The 23,360-nt window shown below is 35.5% G+C and overlaps 1 protein-coding gene across 17 annotated transcripts in view; it reads left to right on the forward strand.

Annotated features, from left to right (window-relative positions):
- The window catches only part of ROBO2 (roundabout guidance receptor 2), a 1,294,416-nt gene that overhangs the window by 1,255,332 nt on the left and 15,724 nt on the right, over positions 1 to 23,360 (forward strand). For all 17 annotated transcript variants that reach the window (XM_074389490.1, XM_074389491.1, XM_074389492.1 and 14 more), the window contains 2 exons: positions 9,701 to 9,961; positions 14,747 to 14,952. In XM_074389490.1, coding sequence (XP_074245591.1) covers positions 9,701 to 9,961; positions 14,747 to 14,952 — 467 coding nt within the window. The remainder of the gene's footprint in view (positions 1 to 9,700; positions 9,962 to 14,746; positions 14,953 to 23,360) is intronic.

A 23,360-nucleotide genomic window follows, 5' to 3' on the forward strand; every position in this document is an offset into this window, starting at 1 on the left:
GTTTCCTTTGCCCCCTACCACCATGTTCATTGCATTTTCCCCTCTTTCATTGTTTGCACTGTCTATATATTTTTAGCTGATAAATACAAAACAGCACATATTGAAGACTGAGAATCCTTGGCCTTCAAGTGCCTTAGGTTGTCTGCAATCATGATAATGCAGCCTCCATTTATAATATTGCTTGTTAGTTTGAAAGCAAGTACCCACAGCTCTGTGAACTAAAGAGCCACTCCTGAGAAGGGCTGAAAAGGGAATTAAAATAACCTTCTTCATCATCCCTTGCAGTTCTCTAATGACTTGATGTCTGGCCATAGCAGGGCGCCACTGTAGAGCACCATCACAATGGGATAATTGTAGGGACCTGGCCAGTGGGTAGAACTTTAATCATCAGCTCTGATGGGAATTTAGGGGCCAGAATAATAATAGAGCCAATGCACACTCTGTAAGGAAACCTTTTTAAGCTATAAAATTTCCTTTGAGGGCCTTTAAATGTGACCAGTTTCCTTATTCTTTCCCAAGTGTCTCACAAGAGTTAGTCTTCCTCTGTTAGTTTAAGCCTTAAATGATTTTAAACACAAAGACACTGATACTTTTTATCCTCTAATTCCAAAAAAAAAAAAAAAACCCTGGTCAAAAAATGTTCATAGATTCCTTTCTAGTTTAATAATTCTAAAGGCTTTGTCTTCCTTATAATTCCCAGGTCACTGTTATTTTGACTGGGTCTTTAGGTAAGCTAAAAATATACAATAAAAGCAGTTTTTCTTTTCACAATTTTTTTTTTTACTTAAAAATATTTGGATATTACAACACATCCATTTATTTCTATAATGGTTTATTTATTGCCTGGGTTAAAAAAAATCACATACTCATGCTTCAAAATTTTTTTGTCATTTTCTTTTCTTTGTACATAACTGTTGTCTTCAAGATCTTCAGATTAATTTTCTAATGGGAATTTTTGATGTCACAAGATTAGCTTCCTTTAATGATATCATTTGTCTTTTTTGAGATATTATATATATATATACATATATATATATATACACTCATATGTAGTTTGTATATGCATTATATATATGTACACACACATATATAAATAGTTTTTGTCTGTGTCTTCCTCTCCCTCCAAAAGCCTTCATTTGTCTCTCTGAGATTGTAGTACTTATTATATATGCATATGTAACTATTTTACCTTTTTAAGTTCACATTTGAAATGGGAAACTAAAAGCATATCCTGTATAATCTTAATTTATATTAATATTATAAAAATGTCAGTGCCACATGAATCATGAGCAAAGAAAAACAAAAGATGTGTATTTCACAAGATTATTAAGGAGCTTAGAAATCTCCATTTTAAAAGCTATAGTCAGAGAAAACAGAAATGGGGACTCGTAAAATAGGAAGAGAAAGTAGCGCTGTTAAAGCTTTAAATACATAAAGTCTTGAACTCAGATCACATGAAAATGTGGATAATTTGGAATTTTTTTCACCATTGAATCTACAAAAAAACACACAGACTATAGGGCCGGGCACGGTGGCGCACACCTGTAATCCCAGCACTTTGGGAGGCCGAGGCGGGTGGATCACGAGGTCAAGAGATCGAGACCATCCTGGTCAACATGGTGACACCCCATCTCTACTAAAAATACAAAACATTAGCTGGGCATAGTGACATGTGCCTGTAATCCCAGCTACTCAGGAGGCTGAGGCAGGAGAATTGCCTGAATCCAGGAGGTGGAGGTTGCAGTGAGCCGAGATTGTGCCATTGCACTCCAGCCTGGGCAACAAGAGGGAAACTCCGTCTCAAAAAAAAAGAAAAACAAACAAACACACAGACTATAATAATTCCTGTAACCTCCTGCAATAAAACTACTTAAATCAAAATCAGTGCTAAATTTCTCACTTTATTTCATTACCTTCCAGTGGAATTGGAAATATTCATGAAATAATAGAACGTGCAAATTTTTATTATTTGACACAAATTATTTTCAGTATAATTAAGATATAAAACACAAAATTGTTTTTACATGTTTGGAAACTACTTTATATATATATATATATGTATTTTGAGTTACTTATCTTCAAGTTCTTGTCTTAAATACATAGTATTTGCTTTAAAATGTCATCATTCTTACTAAAAATAGTGGTTAGATCTTAGCCAGTCAGTAATGCTGACAATAAAATTCAATTTCCTTATGTTTTGAGCTCAGTTTTTAAACACTTGAAAATTATTATTTTAATTGTTTATAATAAAAACACATATTTAAAGTTAATATAATAAGGACAAATAAACATTAATAGATTGGGCATGGTTTTGTCCATTTCTTGATGTATTCTTTATACTTTTATGTTTTCTAATCGATAAACCATATGATACTGAAAAAGGAAAGATTATTGAACACAGTAGAGTATTCTACTATTCATAATATTAATATTAAATAATTCACAGAGGAAATCTTTAGAAGACATCTTCTAAATAGTTTTTCTATAATTTGGAACATTCATAATTCAGGTTTAAGCTTTTCTTGATATAAAAAATATAAAAAATTTAGAAACATTTTTGCTCTTGATACTTACTAGAGATCAGACACTAATAAACACTATCCTGATCCTGACACACACACATATGCATACATGCACGTGCACACACACACACACACACACACACACACACACACAATTTTGTATGATGCCCTAACTCAACAATGAGGAAGAACTAATAATTTCCCAACAGACAGGGGCAATCATTTATACCAGGGATGCCAGGGGAGAGCTTGTAGAAGTTAATTTTTAAGGTGAATCTAGAATCATTTATTCACAAATAATGGAACCACATTTGGTGGCTGTTGGATTCCAGGCACTGAGCCAAAAATAAGGACAAAGAATAACAAGGAAAAGTCTCTGTCCAAAAGTGGTCTAGACATAGAATAGTCAACAACTGTAACAAAATGTTACTATTGTTGTGATTTTCTGTGCAAATGGAGAGAAATTTACTGGCCAAAGACAAAAAAAAAAAAGAAAGAAAAGAAATATAATACAATAAAAAACAAGAAAGTGAGAAATAGCAAATAGCCCCATTAGTCATTCTTTTGAAACCCAGCCTTATTTAGTTACAGTTATTTGCCTCTGTTTTTGTTATTCCTAAAGCTTGCTCCTCTGTTGTAGTACTCTTCATACTGCACTTAATTGCTTCTCTGTGCCCTTTATCAATTTCTTGCTGATGTTGGAGGCTTGTTGAGTTTGAAAACTGCATAGGGTAGGAGATTAAGAAGATGTTTTGAAGGCAATTGTGAAGCCTTCTATGTCATACTGGAATTCTGATCTTTGAGTACAGATGATGAATTGGAGGATGTGAGGCTCAGCAGGCAGATAAAGCATGGAATATTGCAGTAGAATGGCCAGTATCATGTAAATGGTACGGGAATAAAACAAAGCAATATCATTGGGTTGCAGGAAAGGTACATATTTAGGAGATATACCTAGTTAATGGTAACCATCATCTTGAAACTAATGTCTAGTTTTTTGTTACAATATTTAGTACTGTTTCTGAGAGCCTAGATATCATCATTTTTCATTCTAAGCCTTCCTTTCCCCACATATCAAAATAAATGTCGAAATAAAATAAAAATATCAGAATATCAAGTTATCAATTGCCCAACAAAAAGTATTTAATTGTTAATTCAGTACTATAGCAATATTTTCTCCCATCAATATGCCTCTCTCAGCTTGACAAAACTTGTCAAAATGTATTAATCCCTAGCTATAAATACAATGCATTTCATCATAGTCACATGATTCTAGGAAGAATTCTATGGTAATTAAATGGAAAAGTGGAGGTTTTCTTTGTTACTGCAATTAGAGATTGGCAAGTTTCAGCCAGTGGTGAACTTTATTGTATCTTTATTAGTAATTTGGTATTTGTATCTGGCCTTTTACAAGTTCATTTACATGCAGCATCGATTTGTTGTCATCTTTATCATTATTCACCAGGAAAGGCAGATAATATGATGCCTCATAGTTCACTGACAATAAGCCAAAGAACAAAAGCTTCTCCGTGAAAGGTTGACTGAAAGATCTTTGGTTTGGCATTAGCAGCATTTTCACAGTCCTTTTAATGTTACTACAAGAAAAAATTGAAATTCTATCACTCAGATAAGATGTATATCTGTAAAATGTGAAGGAAACTGTAAAAACAGAGCTACACTTCATAAAATTTATAGAGTCTTCTTGCCTTTCTTCGGTAACTATGAAACCTAAGTATTTGTTGCTTGGAATGGATTAAGACATGAATGCCATGGAGATAGCAGACCATTCTTCTACTTCATATGATACACACCGTGCCCCAACTTTTCTTCATTTATTCTTTCAGGTCCTTCTAGCCTTTTCTTTTTTCTCTTTTCCCATTTTTCCTCTTTTGGCACACAGTAAGTAGGTGAATCTGTGGACGTTTTTCAGCTTTGCTATCCCAAAGGGGCAAAGAATTTGCTCCTTCCTGTTCTAGGTTATCTTTATAAAAATAAGGACATGGAAAAATTGGTGATAACATCCCATTCTCGTTAACAGGAATAGTTAATGAAATATGTTTTAGTTATTTAATACATTAAGCAATGTATTTGAACAATGTCAAAAATAATATTTGTATGGTTAGGCTCTCCTTTCCCTGATATTATTTAATTAGTAAAAATGAATTGATTACAACAAATTATAACTTCTCCTATGTTTCCTTAACACATGATGCATATAACACATATTTCTTCTAATATATTCTCTATGACTTTTCATTTCATGTGTATATCACTATTAGATTTTCAGAAGTAAGGATATATAACTACCTCTGGAGTGTCAGAAATATCTTAGGAAAGAATAGACCATTTTCACTTGAAAGACTGAATATGTAAACATTTTCTTTCTTTTTTCCAACGTATGATATCCTTGGCAATAAACCAATGTACGTAAGGAAAGTGCACCTATTGCTTTTTGGCCAAAAAAAAAAAAAAAAAAAAAAAAAAGAAAGAAAAGGACTTTTTTGTAATAAGATTTACAAACTAAATTTAATTATATCTATTTATGAAGCAGAACAGCAAGCAGATTTCATACTGAAAATGGATAGTTCTCTTTTGATTAGCCTACTCTTACGTGTTTCTGTTTTACTTAATGTGTCTTAAGTTAAATAAATTATGAAAAAAATGAAGCATTCTAATTAATGAAATGATTTGCGTGTTTTTAATTCAAATCAATACATATGCTTATGACCTACTCTTTTTAAGATATTATATTAAGTATAATAAAACAAGAATGGTTCAATGTCATAACTGTAATGCACTTGAGGAAAAGGCATTCTAAACATGTGAAAAGTTAAATACTAAAATAAATTGGTCAAGAGTGACAGGAACCAGTGTTGGAAATGACATAAGACTGTGTATAATCAATTTTCAAAGAAACGTGCAAATATATTGTCAGTGCAAGTTCAGAAGAGTAATGTATAAGAGCTGGTTGGCCTCATCAAGGAAATCTTTCTATAAGATATGGGATTTAGCCTGTGGCTTGAAGGATTCATAAGATTAAGATAGGTAAAATTGGAAGACTACAGCTTATAGGATATAAGTGTATTCCTATAAACAAATGTACCAGGATGGAAAAAAAAAAAAAAAAGCATACAGAAAGATGAAAACAGACTAATTTATTTTGACCAGGAGATTCTTCTTGTAAAAACTGTCTGAAAAGTTAGATTGAGGCTTAGATATATTTAATGAATGGAGAAAAGAGAAGTAAATATTTTTATTCAGACCATTCTAATGTTTTCGTAGATGAATTTGTAAGTGGTGGGTAGGATTGATGAAAGGATGTGAAAAACTAAAAGCAGCAAGTCCCACCAGGAGAGTGAATAAAAAATTTTCAAGCAATAGGACTTTTTTCCAAGTGTAATTTAACTGTGATCTCTAGCATATAGAACAGATAAGAATGACGTCAATTTAGAGCAATGTTTTTTTCGATTCAGATTAGTACTCATTACTTAGTCAATTAAATGGAATGCAGCCTAAACGAAGGTATTTTCTAGTACAAAAATTGGTAACACACTGGCGTCTGTCTGTTGTTTATAATGTCTAATATAAAAGGCACTTAGGAGGAAATATTTCATTCAAATCATACAGGGCTTCTGAAACAGGGTCTTACACCTCATTTAGGTAGCCTCAGCAAGAGAAGAAAATGGCCATAGAAATGAAAATAAAGGTGTCAGAATTATAACTTGCTTTGAAGGAAAAATCTTTGGGATTTAGGAAAAAGAATTTAGGGACTAAGGAGACTGAATGCAAAAGATGATATTATTCCCTAAAAACAAAAACAAAAAACCCTTTCTGTAAGTATCTATGGCCCACAAGAAAATTTCAAACTCCTTCTGGGGGCTGATAAGGCCTTCTTTGAGCAGCCTATCTCCAGTTCTCCTGCCTCTTTCATGGCCAGCTTTCTTCCTCTTTGTCAGCTCTTGGCATTTAGGGAACTATTGGAAAGCTTCAGATTCCTTTCTTTTCCTCTGGGCTTCCACACATGTTGTTTAAAATATTCCTTTTGCTGGTGGTCAACGTAGCCCTGCCCAACTCCGAAACTAGTTTACACCTCCTGCTTTCTACTTCTATAGCATCCTACATTGCTGATCATTTGTTTAATATCAGCTTTCCCCACCGAAATTCATGCTCTGTGAAACATTCAGGGCCCTGACACATACTTGTCCAAAAAAAAAATTTAGAGGTTTTTTTTTTCATAAAGTTTATTTTTTGCATCTGTTTTAGGCTCACAGAAAAATTGGGCAGAAAGTGCAGGTTTATTCCAGCCCCCACATATGGACAGCCTCCCCAACCATCAACATTCTCCACCAGAGTAGAACATTTGTAACAATTGATGCACTGACATTCACATGTCATCATCGCCCAGAGTCCATAGTTTACATTAGGGCTCTCACCGTGTTGAACATCCTATGGATTTGGACAAATGCAATACATGCATCCACCATTATTGTATCGTACAGAATCGTTTCACTGCCCTAAAATTCCTCTGTTCTTTGCCTATCCTCCTTTGCTAGATGGCTTCCTCCCATCTAGCCTCTGGAAACTACTCATCTTTTTCCTGTCTGCATAGTGTTGCCTTTTCCAGAGTGTCATGTAGTTGGAATCTTATTGTGGTACCTTTTTTAGGTTGGCAACTTTTACTTGGTGATATGTGTTCAAGTTTCTCCCTTGTCTTTTTATGGCTTGACAGCTTATTTCTTTTTAGTAACAATAATATTCCATACCCTGTTTGTACTGTAGTTTATCCATCTACCTACTGGGAGACATCTTCGTTGCTTCCAAGTTTTGGCAATTATGAATAAAACCAATATAAATATACATGTTCAAGTTTTATGATGAATTCAGCTTTTTTTTTTTTTTTTTTTTTTTTTTTTTTTTTTTTTTTTGAGACGGAGTTTCGCTCTTGTTACCCAGGCTGGAGTGCAGTGGCACAATCTCGGCTCACCACAACCTCTTCCTCCTGGGTTTAAGCAATTCTCCTGCCTCAGCCTCCCGAGTAGGTGGGACTATAGGCACGCGCCACCATGCCCAGCTAATTTTTTGTATTTTTAGTAGAGACAGGGTTTCACCATGTTGACCAGGATGATCTCGATCTCTTGACCTCGTGATCCACCCGCCTCGGCCTCCAGAAGTGCTGGGATTACAGGCTTGAACCACTGTGCCCGGCCGAATTCAGCTTTTTTTTTTTTTTTTTTTGAGATGGAGTTTTGCTCTCATTACCCAGGCTGGAGTGCAATGGTGCGATCTCGGCTCTCCACAACCTCCGCCTCCTGGGTTCAGGCAATTCTCCTGCCCCAGCCTCCTGAGTAGCTGGGATTACAGGCACGAGCCACCATGCCCAGCTAATGTTTTGTATTTTTAGTAGAGACAGAGTTTCACCATGTTGACCAGGACGGTCTCGATTTCTTGACCTCGTGATCCACCCACCTCAGCCTCCCAAAGTACTGGGATTACAGGCTTGAGCCACCATGCCCGGCCGAATTCAGCTTTTAAACTGAATAAATAAAAAGGCATCCAAGTCAAAATATTCAAGAATCATCTTGACATTTATGAGTTACTGTTTGTAAGAGAGATCAAGACTAGAGATGTACATGTTTAATATTTACTAATATCATAGTTTGCCTAATATCTCATGTACCAGATACTATACTAGGTGCAAGAAGTATCTGAGAATTACAGCTTTCTTGAATTTAAGAATCTCACAAAATATTGGGAGAAAAGAGACACAGAAACAACTAATTCCAATATAATATGGGGAGTACCACAATATAAGTATTATAGAATTGCAATTAGTTCCATATGGAGTGGGGCAGAGAAGACTTCACAAAACTGATGATGTTTGAAGTGTATCTGGTTGAAGGAAGAGTAGGCACTTAGCAGCAAATGATTTGAGAAGAGGTATAAACAGACACAGACTTTAGAAAAAAATAGAGTATATGAATGTTGAGGAAATAGTGCAAAATTAAGCTTGAAAGATGAGTTTATCAGATGAGGATGGGTTTTTTTAGACTCAGGTAATGAGTTGGAAAGTTTTTTTAATATTAGTTATGATCACTAAATAATTTTAAGCTTAGGCATGATGGGAATGAAGATTTTAGAGATATATTCTACTGTACGTGTGTAAGAAAGAGCAGAACAGAAGATGATACAGAAGGAAAGCTAATGAGCTAGTTTACAGCAGGAAACTGATGTTTGATTGTGGTAGTGGGGATAAATTGTAGGAGAAAGATTCATCAGAGATTTAAGAGGCTGAATTTATAAGACCATGCTATCCAATAATGCTATTTATATTTTCCTTGTCTGTTTTTAAAAGGATGTTATAATCTATTTGATTTCTGAAAATATTCAGTCTACAGAGAATTGAAATAAAAACGCTATTGATTTTGTCTCATGGTTAAAATTTTCTGGATTAATTTTCTATGCTTGTAGACCATAGTCCCTAAAAAAATATGGTTTTAAAATAATTGTTATATTTTACACTCAAAATTTGTTTAATACAATAAAAATATTATTTTTATTTTATAGGGCAAGGTTTTGAACTTCGGTTTTATGATTTGTATTTGGATGACAAGATAAAGAGGATGTTAGTTTCTACTGAGAAAATTAAGAGAATCAGAGAGATACCGAATGCTTTTATATCATAGTCTTAATAACATATGGAATGAAAGGTTGTCAGAGATCTAGAATAAGAATAAGTAAAATTATCCAATAACTTCTTAGATAATCAATCAGCTATATTGGCATATAATGTTAGTGCACAAGTCTGAACAGGAGAAGGAAGTAGTTAAATCTACAAGCACTAAATTCATTAATTGTCTTTAATTAGCAATTTGGTTTTTCCACATGAGTAAGTTTGTTGGGAAGTTATTGCCTCTTGTAACTGTGGGGTAACAATTAGCTAATAAGGTCTTTTAAAAATAAATTGAGATATTGAGATAAAGGATGTAATTACAATTAGAGATTAAGATAACAGCCAGGTGATTTACTGTGGTGGCACCGACAGCTTCAGGAGGAAATAAACTGAGAGAACATTTTAGATACCATGTGGTTGCTGCTTATTGCTAGTATAATTGTGTGTGTGTGTGTGTGTGTTTATGTAGATATCTGTCAATGTGCATAATTTCCTCATTTAATTTCAGCTATGACAGTGATAGCTGGTGCCCACCACTGCCAGTACAAACTTACTTACACCAAGGTATGGAAGATGAACTGGAAGAAGATGATGATAGGGTCCCAACACCTCCTGTCCGAGGCGTGGCTTCTTCTCCTGCTATCTCCTTTGGACAGCAGTCCACTGCAACTCTGACTCCATCCCCACGGGAAGAGATGCAACCCATGCTACAGGCTCACCTGGATGAGTTGACAAGAGCCTATCAGTTTGATATAGCAAAACAAACATGGTAAATATCTTCATTAAGTCCAGGGACCCATGTTTTCAACACACAGAATTTTTTTTTTTCAAATAAATTCATAAGAGATTCTGATAGAACTACACAGCTAGGTTTGAAAATGATTGTATAACTCCTTAATCATTTAGATAAATATATCAATTGCAGAAATGTTAAATAATTTGGTCAAAGTCACATTTTCAGAGAGGGAACTAGAGCAAGAATTCAGATCTGCTGAAATTTAGCTAAAGTGCTCTTGGCTACACCAGAATCCTTTCTAATTTATGGTTTATCTTCAATTAGCTTATCCTTGAACTCACTTCCAATTAAGTAATAAAAAGACTCATTTTAGATTCTTCAAAATGCATGTGATTAATTCTGTATGTGGTTGTGAATATGTAAATATGAGCTTCTGCAAATCACATATGGTTAGTGTTAATTATTAAAAGACTCTCTTGGCCGGGCGTGGTTGCCCACGCCTGTAATCTCAGCACTTTGGGAAGCCGAGGCAGGTGGATGATGAGGTCAGGAGTTCGAGACCAGCCTGACCAACATGGTGAAAGCCTGTCTCTACTAAAAATACAAAAATTAGCTGGGTGTGGTGGTGGGTGTCTGTAATTCTAGCTATTCAGTAGGCTGAGGCAGGAGAATTGCTTTAACCGTGGAGGCGGATGCTGCAGTGAGCTGAGATTGAGCCACTGTACACCAACCTGGGTGACAGAGCAAGACTATGTCTGGAAAAAAAAAAAGACTCTTTTTACCTGAATTAAATGTAACAGAAAAAAAAACAACAATATTAGTATCAGTAAATGTATAAAAAGCAGGAATATCAAATATTTCACGTTTCATTTTCTAATCCATCTATAAACTTTTGTAAACTATAGGTAGCAATTTATCTAGGTATCCTGTAGAATTAATGCAGAAATATAAATGGGACTAACTCACAATTTCATACAGGTTTTTTTGTTATTCATTGTTTCTGCTTTAAAATAGTAGTATAAAAGTCTGGGCTTTTGAAAGTTAAGTCTCCATGTCATACCTCTAATTTTCTTCTGTTGATTTACATTCTGTGCTTGAAATCTGGGTAAATTTTTAAAATAGTATTTAGTTTTGTTTTTTAAAATAGTTCTAGCTATGGGGATAAATTGATAAAATTCTTATTCTCATCATTAATGAAGTATTTATTTTTCAAATACAGCTAACTGTACATGGAAAGAGATACAAATCCAGAAGTATTACTTAAAGATTATTACAAACAGCCTCTTTTCTTAAGATCAAAGATTCTTGAACATTTTCTAACAATCATCAGATGTTTTCTCAAAGGTCAAAGACAACTGTTAAACACTATTATTTTGCATCAATCTGCTTTTTATAAAACACCCCTATTTAATTTGAAGCCAGCTGCTTCAAGAGCCATAAGAGTTCCTTCACATAAACTAATGAAGCCATGCAGTTTGGTCATTTAAAGCACAGACTCTAGCTGAAGGGTTCTGAAATTTGCCTACATTTTAGAACCCATTTTAAGGTTATCCAATTTGGATAACCTTCAAATATATTGATATGTGGGCTCCACTCCCAGAGAAAGATTCTGACTGCATGATCTGGAATTTGACTGGGGACAGCCAGGTTTGGGACCACTGACATCGAGATGAATCTGTCTTACTGACTGCATGATTTCGGGCAACTTGCTGAACATTTACATGCTGTAGTTTCCTCATGTGTAATTAGCTAATATAGGAAATTAGAGGGCAATCCCTAAGACCACCTGTAGTTCAGACACCAAGTGCAAGTTTCAAGGGTCCCCAAGGGCACCCTGAAATTTGAGAATTATCTATAGTAAGTCATAGAACACCAAAAGATTTAACACTCATAGTTACAGTTTATTACAGTGAAATGATACACATTAAAATCAGCCAAAAGAAGAAATGCATGGGACACAGTCCAGGAAAATTCCAAAAGCAGAGCTTCTAGTTGTCTTCTCTCAGTGGAATCATAGACAGCATTACTTTCCCAACAGAGCGTGACATTAAACACCATGGAGAATTGCCAACCAGGGACGGGCACACCTTCCCTGAGGTCCTGCAACTTCATTGTGACTCTGTCACATAGACATTATTGACTATCCACGTGGCTGACCTCAATTTCCAGTGCCTCCAGAGGCTGAGGTGATATCGTGCAACTCCAAGGCCCACCATAAATCATATTGCTATGCTTTCTGGAGTGTCCTGTGGCCTCTAGGTAAACAGAGAGACTTATCAAACAGGACATTCTGAGGGCTTAGAGATTTCCTCCCAGGTGCAGAGGGAAAAGGCCTAACCTCTCTTGGGTTGATGTTCAGTTCTTCGTTACAGATTTTCGTTTTTGTGAGAATGAAATGAGTATGAACTTATACGCTACTGTACCCGGCTGTTAGGCTAGCTGCTATTATTTAGGAAGGCCTGGGTTTCTACCTGAGTTGTTCACTGCTGTCTTCCCACACTTAGAAGAATGTCTCACTTAGGAAGTGCTTGATCAATATTTGCCGAAGAAATGAACAGATGAGTTCATCTCCACCTGCTCCAAATACCCATAGAGCACACCCTGATTCTTGTTCTGAGTGTGTTCCTGCTCAGCCCAGCAATCTTTCAGAACGCCCTGGCTGACTCCACGTGTGGGAGTTAAGAGACTGTATGTGCTTCTGGTTTGGAAGTGACTCTCTATCTGGGCTGCACATGGACGTCTTAGGAGGACTGTTAACAGACAGTGATTCCCAGGTTCCACCTCCCAGAGTCTGTTTCTATTGGTTCATGAGGTACACAGCACAGTGCCGTCACTAGAAGATATTTATAAATGTTATGTATCCTCTTCTGGTATTTCAATTTATCTCTTAACGTTCCTTAAAGAGGAGTACATTTTTTTTTATCCCTCAAGGTATATTTGTTCTATTAAGAGGTGTCAACCTTGATGTAGGACCAGAGTGTTGGTCTGATCCATCCCTCCCAGGACCAAAGTCCACATCATTATAGCAGAATGAATCATATTGCCCTATAGCCTCTTGCTCAACCCTTAGTTGTCTCCATTCCCAATTCATAAGCAGATTTGAGGCAACACTTATAGCAAGATGTGCTCATCTACCCTCAAGGTTTTCTGTAGTAATACTTAGGAAACTTACTGTTTCTTCCGATCTTTGAACTAGCAGGCTGTGATGAATGCCACATACTAACTTGGGGCCTCAACTTTCTGATCTATTAAAAATTAAAGACTGTGGTCTAATGATATTGAGGTAGCTTTAAGAATTAGAATTTTTTTAAAAAATATTGAAATATCTAAAATTCTGTTAACATTGGAGTTGATTACAAGTTGAAGAAGCCAGTGGGAGAGAAATATTAAACAAATTTGGGAAGAATGAAATATTTTCCCCAGGGAATGCAAATGATAAAGCAAAATAATCTCATGTCCTTCATTCAAGAGCCAACAATAAAAATGCATGGTACTTTTTAATATCTTCCTTAAATAGCACGGTCCTTTATGAAAGCAAAGAAAATACTTAATATGGTAAAACATGTAGTACATTCACTTTTTAATACTGGTAACAAGTAACAATATATTGATTTCATTTAGCATTTTATGGTTTAGAAGAAAATCTGAGTAAACCCAAAGCAAAATCAACTGGGCCTTACTGCTCAGCTTCACACTTTGTTAGCTACCTGGTTTGAAACAAGTCACTTAAATTTCACTTTCGATTTGATAAATTCTAAAGAAGGTTGGGCCAACCATGATGGCTCATACCTGTGATCCCAGCACTTTGGGAGGCTGAGGCAGGACCCTTGCTTAAGCCCAGAAGTTTCAGATTAGCCTAGACAACATAGTGAGACTCCCACTCTGCAACACCAGCTGGGCATGGTGAGGCATATCTGTAATGCCAGCCACTTGGGAGGCTGAGGCAGGAGGATCCCTTGAGCCCAGGGAGGTAAGGGCCGTAGTGAACTGTGATTGCATCACTGCACTCCAGTCTGGGCAATGGCACAAGATCCTGTCTCTCAGAAAAATTAAATAAATAAATAAATAAATATAAAATGGCTGATAATGCATGATCTATTTTTTTCATAAAGTTGAGATTAGAATTTGATATTCATTGCCGAAGGTTTATTTAGCACACAGAGAATGCTTGGATGAGTTGTTTATGCCTTTGAGGAGTTTAAGACTTTGGTGGGTGAGACAGATGCACAAATAGCTACTAAAGCACAAATTAGTTGTACCTACCCTAAACTGGAAAGTGGAAATGGCCTTCCAGCCTTGAAGTGAGAGGGACAGTGCAGGGAGGAAGCCTTCTAGGGAAGGAAATGTGTTCAGGTTTGGGAGGCAGGGCATATTAGGTCCTCATGGGACATCTTTCCTTCATAAGGGCCAACAGGCAGCATGGGTTACACAGACTGAGTAGAATTTTGACGCTAAACTGGGAACAAAAGTATAGTTTTTTTGGAGAAAAATATCAACTTTAAATAGTTACTCATGATGAATATTCCTGTTCTCCTGTGGATGACTTATTTTCACAGAAATACTGCGTCTGTACTTTTTTTTCTCCATGTATTATCCTATAAATACCAAGTGAAGAGTTTAATGGTCCATGTTGTACTTTTTTTGGTGAGGCTGGTATTCATAGCCATTGTCTCTGCTGAAAGCATTGTGAGCTCCAAAATTAGTTAATGGAAAGGAAAAAGACAATATGAGTTAGTATAGCATGTATTTAATTCAAATTATAATGTTGTCGCATATTAATGAATTGCTTTTCTTTTTAAAATTTCCTTTGAATTCTAGGCACATTCAAAGCAATAATCAACCTCCACAGCCTCCGGTTCCACCGTTAGGTTATGTGTCTGGAGCCTTGATTTCTGATTTGGAAACGGATGTTCCAGATGATGATGCTGATGATGAAGAGGAAGCTTTAGAAATTCCCAGGCCCCTGAGAGCACTGGACCAGACACCTGGATCCAGTATGGACAATCTAGACAGCTCTGTGACAGGTAATGGAACCAATTTAATAGGAATAACTGACCTATTGGTAACATTAAAATGCATCAAAAATCAACGACTTCCTTATTGTAAGATTTATTCCACTCCATATATTTCTGTAACATTTTGAATATGTTAATATTAAATACAAAATCAAAAAGGGTTTTGAAATACTTTTGCTTTGCTGCAAAAATGATAAGAAAATTCATGAATTTTAAAAGGTTTTAAAGACATGAAAGAAAACTCAATTATATCTAGGGCTTTCATGAGAAGTTCACTCTACTAGGAAACCAAGTCTATTACATTAAAAACCTTGACTTTTAGAAGTGATCTTTTTTTTTAATATCAGGAACAACATACAAAATGAATGCAATCTTAAAATGCTTCTTGATATTTCACTCTGTAAAATCATTCACTGATGGAGAGTAAACAAGTCTCCTGAATAAGCCACTTTAAGGTTGTACAAGGAATTATTTTAGAGTGAAGAAACTGTATAGTGAGATAAGCCATATGTTTATGCATTTCACATTGCTGAATCTAGCAAATGCTTCTCTTCCAAGAAATGCAGTTATTTTTTTCTGTTTATTTCTTTGGCTTCCTCTTGCCTTGTTCACCAAATGAAAGACTTCCACTGGTACTCTTCTCTGATGATCCCAGGATGGAGATATAACCTATTTTCAAGGATTTTTAAAGAAAACTTTAAATGTAATATGGAATCAACGAATACGGAGAAAAGTAAAGATTCAGTATTTCTGTTCAAATAGATACACATTGTTGGACACACACACACAAAAATGCCTCTTACATCACTGTGTAGACAGAGCTACTACAAACTGAAGTCTGGTCCCTGCATCTCATTGGGTTTTCTCAGAAGACTGCTCATATCTGTATTTACCGTGATGACATCTTTCATCCTAGGAGGTATTTTATCACAATCCCACTTAATTCATTTTTTTTATGCCAACAGCTTCCAGACTTTCTCAGAGTCACACAGTGTGTTAGAGTTCTGCAAACGCTGATGGAAACTGGTTTATGACAGTGATAAAGCAGCATCAGCGCCTGTGATTTTCCTCTGCATTCCTCCCTGAATTACACAATGTGTGATGCATGAGCCCATTTTTCAGTTTTTCTTCTTACCCAGGGGCTGGTCTACTTGCCAGCCTAATTAAGATTTAATAACCGCAGATACACTGCTGTGATTTGAAGCCCAGATTCAACCGAAGGTGATAGAACACAAGTTAAAATCTTCAAATGCAGAGAGCTGACTTATTAGTGCACTGTTATATGAAGCCACTGTGCCTGAATTTCCAGCATAATCTCCTTCAGGGTAAAAATTCTGCATATTTTTGCATATTTCACTAATGATACTGAACTCCTTTCCATTAGGAATGCAGTAACAAATTGCACTAATGATGAAAAAAGTCAGCTATAGTCTGTGTAGTTCTTTTATTAAATATTATAATGTCAAAGAGATAAATATGTCTATAAATCAGGAGAATGCCATTTTGCACTGCTACATGCTCACCTATAACATGCTAGGCTGCCTGATGTGCCTGCACCTCCAGCAATCTGCCTTTCTCCTGTAGCTAGTGTAATGCTCATTCCAAATGAAGCTTTTATTGCTAAGAAAACAGAGTCTGGTTTCCTCCTTGAATTCACTGCTTAATTACTGCTATATATAAAATCCTCAGGGTGTTTAGGTTTGTATTCCATGATGAGCTTATCCTATGAATAATACATCTCTTTAGTAAAAGAAGTTATTCTGTACACAAAAGTAGCCAAATACAAACCCACTTTTCCTTTTCTTTCTCTTCCACAACAACTTTGTGGAGAAGGTGTGATCAAAGATTTAATTTGCTTTCTAGGGTATGTGAGTGAGTGCTTATAAGTGTGTGCGTGTGTGTGTGTGTGTGTGTGTGTGTGTGTATGTAAGGTGTGTGAGTGTATTAGAATGTGGGAATGGGTGCTTGTGTAGGGAGTGTGTGCATGTATAAATGTGTGAGAGTGTAGATGAGATTGTAAGTATAATATAGTGTGTGTTCATGCATGCATGCACAGATATGTGAGAATAACCCTGAGGTGGATATGCATAGAGACTGAATATTAGAGAAATCACCATGCCAATGAATGTTGTTCTAACATGCTTATATTTTCCTCAGACACTTCAGGCTAGTTTAATGGCGCTAAATGAGGTAAACAATCAAATAGGCATTATTTCTATAGGCTTTTTATGTTTTTAATATGGTAAGTGCCCATACAGAGGATGTGGGTCATACCACCAGTTACTTTGGGTTCTGAACATGTGTATGGCATGAGTAAATCAGTTATTACCTTCTCCTGAAATTGTGTTAGTTATTTACCCTTTCATGAATCTCATGACCATTTTATTACATAGTTCCAATCCCTGAAACTCTGAAGCCAATCAGAATGTTATTTCAATTGCAATATTGAGATGGGCTAGTAAACCTGTATATAAAATTATGCAGGATTTTACTTGGATATATTGCCCTTCACAGTTGCCACATTAGGAAGTATCAGCAGTTAACCAGGGACAGAGCCCATTTTTGTAAAGAAATAAGCATGTTAACTACAAAAGTTTTTATAACAACTAATTTGGGAGGGAGTACTTAAATTTTGAAATGATGGTCTGTGAATGGAAAAAGGCTAAAAAAACAAAACAGAAAAAAAAAAGAGGAAAATATCAGCAGTTCCATATCCCATGAATGACCTCAGTACTGGATAACATGTATTTGCAGATCTGTTGTATTATTTCTTTCTTTCTACAACAAACACCTATTGAATACCTATTACTTACAATCACTTGGCTAAAATTTTAGATTCAATAATAATAATAGGTAATATATATAACCTTTAGTAAGAGCAAAGCATCTTTCTCTTAACAAATAGATAACTTTTAAAAGATGCAAGGGATCTTTCTAAGCAGTAGCCTGTATTTTGTGTGGCCCCATGAGCTAAGAATAGTTTTTCACATTTTTGAAAGGGTTATTTATAGGAAAACAAGAAACTAACAAACAAAAACTAAGAAAAATGTATGACAGAGACAGCAAAGCCTAAAATATTTAGTATCTGTCATTCTACAGAAAAAGTTTACAAAGTTTTATTATAAAGCTTTATGTATATTAATTCATTTGATCCTCACAACCCTATTAATAGTAATTTTTCATTTAATAGATTAAAACTTGAGTCACAGAGGGGTTTAAATCCTTTTCCCAGGTTAGCCACCTGGTAAGTGGAAGAAGAATGTTCAAAAGCAACCAGTCTTACTCTAAAGACAAATTATCATGATCCCTGCTCTGGAAACACACAGCTTTCTTCTAAGCTGTGGAGAAGGTATATTTAAGAGGAAAATCGTAAGCTGGTTTGTTGCTTAGTATGTGGATCTGAGTGTGCATGTATATAAACACACATGAAGACCTATATATATAAGCACAACATATAATTTTCTCTCTAGAATCATTAGTCCTTTTTCTTATGCATTTAATCAAGAGCAAGATATCAATTTTTATATGTGACATTCATTATTAACTTTTTTTAACTTTCACTTCTATGTTTATTTATAGTGACCCATGCTAACAAAATTCAACTCTATTAGCATTTTTTGCAATGAATCTCATTTTAATAATTTTCATTTTAATCTATGCTCATAATGCACAACTATTTGATTGTAGTAAAATATAAAATATTTATTTATTACTGCCATTCTACTCTGTTTGGGCTAGAAAGTAAACATGAAGGCTTGTTTCTGTCTTCAGGAATATGCCTGAATTATTTCTTTCTAAATGCCAAACTACTGGGTAACAGGGAGGGAGAAGGCTATAATACTTCTTTCTGTAACTTCCATGGTAAAAGTCAAGGGTACTTGTTTCCTGAATTTAATGACACCACCAGGAAAAAAGAAACAAGGCAGTAGGAGAGAGTGCACCAGGAAAATGTCCTCAACGAGTAGTAAAGATTCTAACTGCCTCAGTGATCACAGAAAGGAATGATGAGCTTATGTGCTGTTAAGTGAAACAAATAAAAAGTTTCCTTGACTACTGGACCCCACATGAATATTACAGCTGAAGGGAAATAATTGCTCTATGGTATCTATTTTATGGTTTTGGAGGTTTATGCTGGAACTCCCACACCAGATCAGTATGAAAACAATGAAACCTGGCAGCCTCACCGTCCGACTCTACCACACAGCTTTTAGAGCCTCTGCCACTAAAAAACTTTGACCTGTAAACTTTGTTTTTCTACAAAACTGATTCCTTCCTTTCTTCCTTCCTTCCCTCCCTCCTTCCCTCTTTTTCTTTCTTTCTTTCTTTTTCTTTCTTCTTCTTTCTTTCCTTTCTTTTCTTTCTCTTTCTTTCTTTTTCTTTCTTTCTTTCTCTTTCTCTTTCTTTCTTTCTTTCTTTCTTTCTTTCCTTCTTTCCTTCTTTCCTTCTTTCTTTCTTTCTCTTTTGTTTTTGTCTTTTTGGTCTTTTTGAGACAGTCTCTCTCTGTCACCCAGGCTGGAGTGCAGTAGCACAATCTTGGCTCACTGCAATCTCCACCTCCCAGGTTTAAGCAAGTCTCCTGCCTCAGCCTTCTGAGTAGCTACAGGCCTAGGCGACCGCGTGGGGCTAGATGGGGTTTCACCATGTTGGCCAGGCTCATCTCAAGCCCACTTCACCTTCCCAAAGTGTTGAAATGACAGAGGATTGCACATTTCTTTCTCTCTGAGGAATGCAGGTGTAATCATTGTATATTCAATATGTTTGAGTCAAAAAAGAACTTCTGCAGATTTGACCAATGTTTTTCTACATCTAGACAAAGGTCAATATTTGGATTAATTTGTCTTAAGGCGTTGGTAGCTGCAAATTTTACTAACAGGTAGACAAATAACATTTAATAAGAAGAGTTCATAGATTAAATATTGGCTGAAAAAATGGTTAATGGCTAGTTTTTGAATCTCATAAAAATGGTAATGCAACAATTAGCAGGGTCATATTATAAAGCACAGACTTTACTCTAGCTTAATGGATCTGGGGGTAAGCATTTATCAGCAAGGAAGGATTTAGCATAAAACGACATGTAAATGAATTGATGACTGATCATAAATTAATTTTAGTGCTGAAGATGTAATAGAGACACAGCAAGATGCCACTTTATCATGGTATTTTACTGCTCAGTAACATTTCAGCAGCAACTTAATGTTGTATATGCAGTACTACTTTAACAGCTTGAATAAATTTGAGATTTTTTTTGGCCTTTTGGCAATTTAAATCAGGGAAATTTGGAAAGATTGAAAATGTAAGCAAATAAATTTGGCTGTCTGACATAAATTCATTTCTCATTAAATGTTTAAATATGTATTGATTATGTTTGGGGCTATAACATGTCAAATTGGTATGGAGTGCTTATAATTTGTAAGGAACATCTAGCTGAATTGGTTTTACCTGGTGTTCATTTAATTTTCATGTTTATACTTATGTTTATGAAAGAAAACCAGTTATCACAAAGATGACTTACTTTTAAATTTGTGAATTAATGTTTTTCTTTTCTTTTATTCATTACCTTTGACTTCTCTCTCTTTTTGTATGTGTGTTGGGGCGGTAATTGTTTACCTAAATCTTCAGCTCCCTATTGATGGTTAAATCTCAACATTTTTCCTTTTTTCAGGAAGGCCAGTAAGAGGTAAAATCAGTAGATGTTAAATACATTTTAGCCATTTTACAGGAGGAATTTTAATATATTATAAACTACTTGATTCATGGAATGTAACCAAATGTCTTTTAAAAATATTTACCATAAATATATCCGTTTCCTAGATCTTAACCCAACTATAGAGGAAGAGATATCAAAGATACGAGACAGAGAGGAAGAGAGACAAAGAGAAGGAGAAAGAAAAGTTCTTTCTATGTTCCTTGCCCTCCGTTTTGAAGGCAATCACAACTACACTAACTTGAGATACTTCCCTCTCTTCAGATTGGGTAGTTGGTTTCCTGTCGCCCAATATGGCCAAATATCTGTGGCCACGTATCTTTAATTCTTAAGTTGTCTATCTAGTCTCTTTGCTCTTACAAGAAATACAAAAGAAAGAATAGCTGATGCTATTTCTGTATTTACTAATACTCTCTTGAAGCCCTGTCTTCCATGTTACTGTCTCTTCCCAGAGGGAGAAAAAAAGCATCAGGGAAATCTTCATGAATAATTGGGAGTTTTAACGACATACAAGGAGCATTAAAGGCTTGAAGAAAGGCAGATCAAAGCTACAAAGACAGGAAGTAATCCATTTTTTTAGAATATCACAAGTGTGTGTGTGTGTAAATCCTCGGATGAAGGACTTGCAAGTTACCACAGGGACATAAACAGGGTTATTTGAGGGTGAAAATTAAGCTGATTCTCTGCTAGGAGTTTCACTGGGTATCATTTCTTTAGTGATGCTACTGTGGTGTAAGATTTACTGATTTTCCCTCTCAATAGCTACACAACAGGCAGTTTTATAGGTTCAGGGACTAAAGTCACTCTGTTAGATCCTCAGGCTGGAACCACACAGCAAGCAGACATAGACATGAAACCAAAGAAACTCAACTATTTTTAGTTTGGTCATAGGGGAAAAAGAAAAATTTTAGAAAACAAATCTTTGGGCCAAGTAGATGTAATTACTGCTTAATGTAAATTATTTATCTTAATTTGAATAAGAGATTGCTAAATATCAATATTCAAGTGTATCAAAGCATAATCAATTCACACATACACAACAAACATATATATGTAACATATATATGTAATATACATATAATTATTTACATTCTCACTTTGGATGATTACATTTTGGATGATTGAGTAACGAACAACAGTTAACTAGTGTCATATTTCTTATTTAATAAACTTTCTCAGAGTTCTTATGAGAAAATCTTTTCTATAGCTAAAATAAGGACATTGCTAAGAAATTACACATCAAAAAGTATAGATGTGTCAATTTGATATGTTTTTCTACATCTACAATGAAAATGTTGAATGCCTTTAATTCCATCTGCCTACTGTTTATTGAATTTCCAATGTACAATGTCCCTCGACAAGAAATATGAAAATAAATATGAAATAATTCTGAATCTCCAGAATTCCACTGTCCAGGAGAAGAAATGCATGTGCAGCAGAGCATAATACATAAAGAGAACTGATATGGGAGTTTATGTTTAGTGTTTGGAAACTAAAGGAGGTAGAGAGATTGATTCTCCCTACAATAGGGTAGAATTAGGGTGATTAAAGAAATGGCATTTAATTTAGACTTTAAAGTTTGGCAGTGGTTAATAGTGTTAGTGGCAATATCTCTGTCCGAAGAATGAAAAATGGTGTTATATAAATGAGTCGAGGAGACACACAGGCTATAAGAGTGAATGAGGACTAATACACAGCAGGTGTATTAGTCCGTTTTCACACTGCTATAAAGATATTACCTGAGACTGGGTAATTTATAAACAAAAGAGGTTTAATTGACTCACTGTTCCACATGACTGGAGAGCCTCAGGAAACTTACAATCATAGCAGGAGGCAAAGGGAAAGCAAAGCATGTCTTACTGGTGGAGAGGGAGAGAGAGAGACAGAGAGAGAAAGAGAGAGAGAGAGAGAGAGAGAGAGAGAGAGAGAGCGTGCGCAGGGGAAATGCCAGAACTTATCAATCAACCAATTTTTGTGAGAACTCCCTAACCATCATGAGAACAGCCCAAGGAAAACTGTCCCCATTGTCCAATCATCCCTCATGAAGTACCCCACTCAACACATGGTGATTACTATTCAAGAGGAAATTTGGGTGGGCACACAGAGCCAAATCATATCAGTAGGCTAGGCTAGATATTGAAGAGTTGTAAATATTTAATTAGAAGTTTGAATATGGCATTGGCCAGCTAGGTCAGCCTTTACACAGAGGGGCTTGTGTATGTAAGTACTTCACAAAGATAATGTAGAAGGCAATGAGGAAGATGGAGAAGACTGGAAAGAAATCAGGTAAGAGGAGTTTAGGAATGAAACAAAGTGAAGATTAAAAGATGCTTGCTTGGAAAGTAAGAGCAGGCATTTAGAAATACAGAAAACAGCATAGGGAAGAGACTAGGAATGAGCTTTCAAATGTTTTAAATCATTTTTAAACTATCCTCAGTTCTAGAGTTTCATATTCTTTTGTGACCCCCTCCCTGAATTGCTTGGATTTTTTTTTCTTATCATCTAGTGTAGCATTATATTGCAAAGCCTACTGCATCATTTCTTCTTCCATTTTGGATTGTTGGTCCTTGACTTGTGGTTATTAACCCAGAATTGATTCTCTTAGATGAGGCTCAGTTACTGGTGTTATCTCAGCTTCCTTGCAGTGGCCTGTGTCAAGGGAATTTGTTTGGAAAGTAAAAAGTGTACCTCTGTGCTTTTGGCAATCAGAATC

Source organism: Saimiri boliviensis, chromosome 18 (assembly GCF_048565385.1).
Source record: "Saimiri boliviensis isolate mSaiBol1 chromosome 18, mSaiBol1.pri, whole genome shotgun sequence".
NCBI lineage: Eukaryota > Metazoa > Chordata > Mammalia > Primates > Cebidae > Saimiri > Saimiri boliviensis.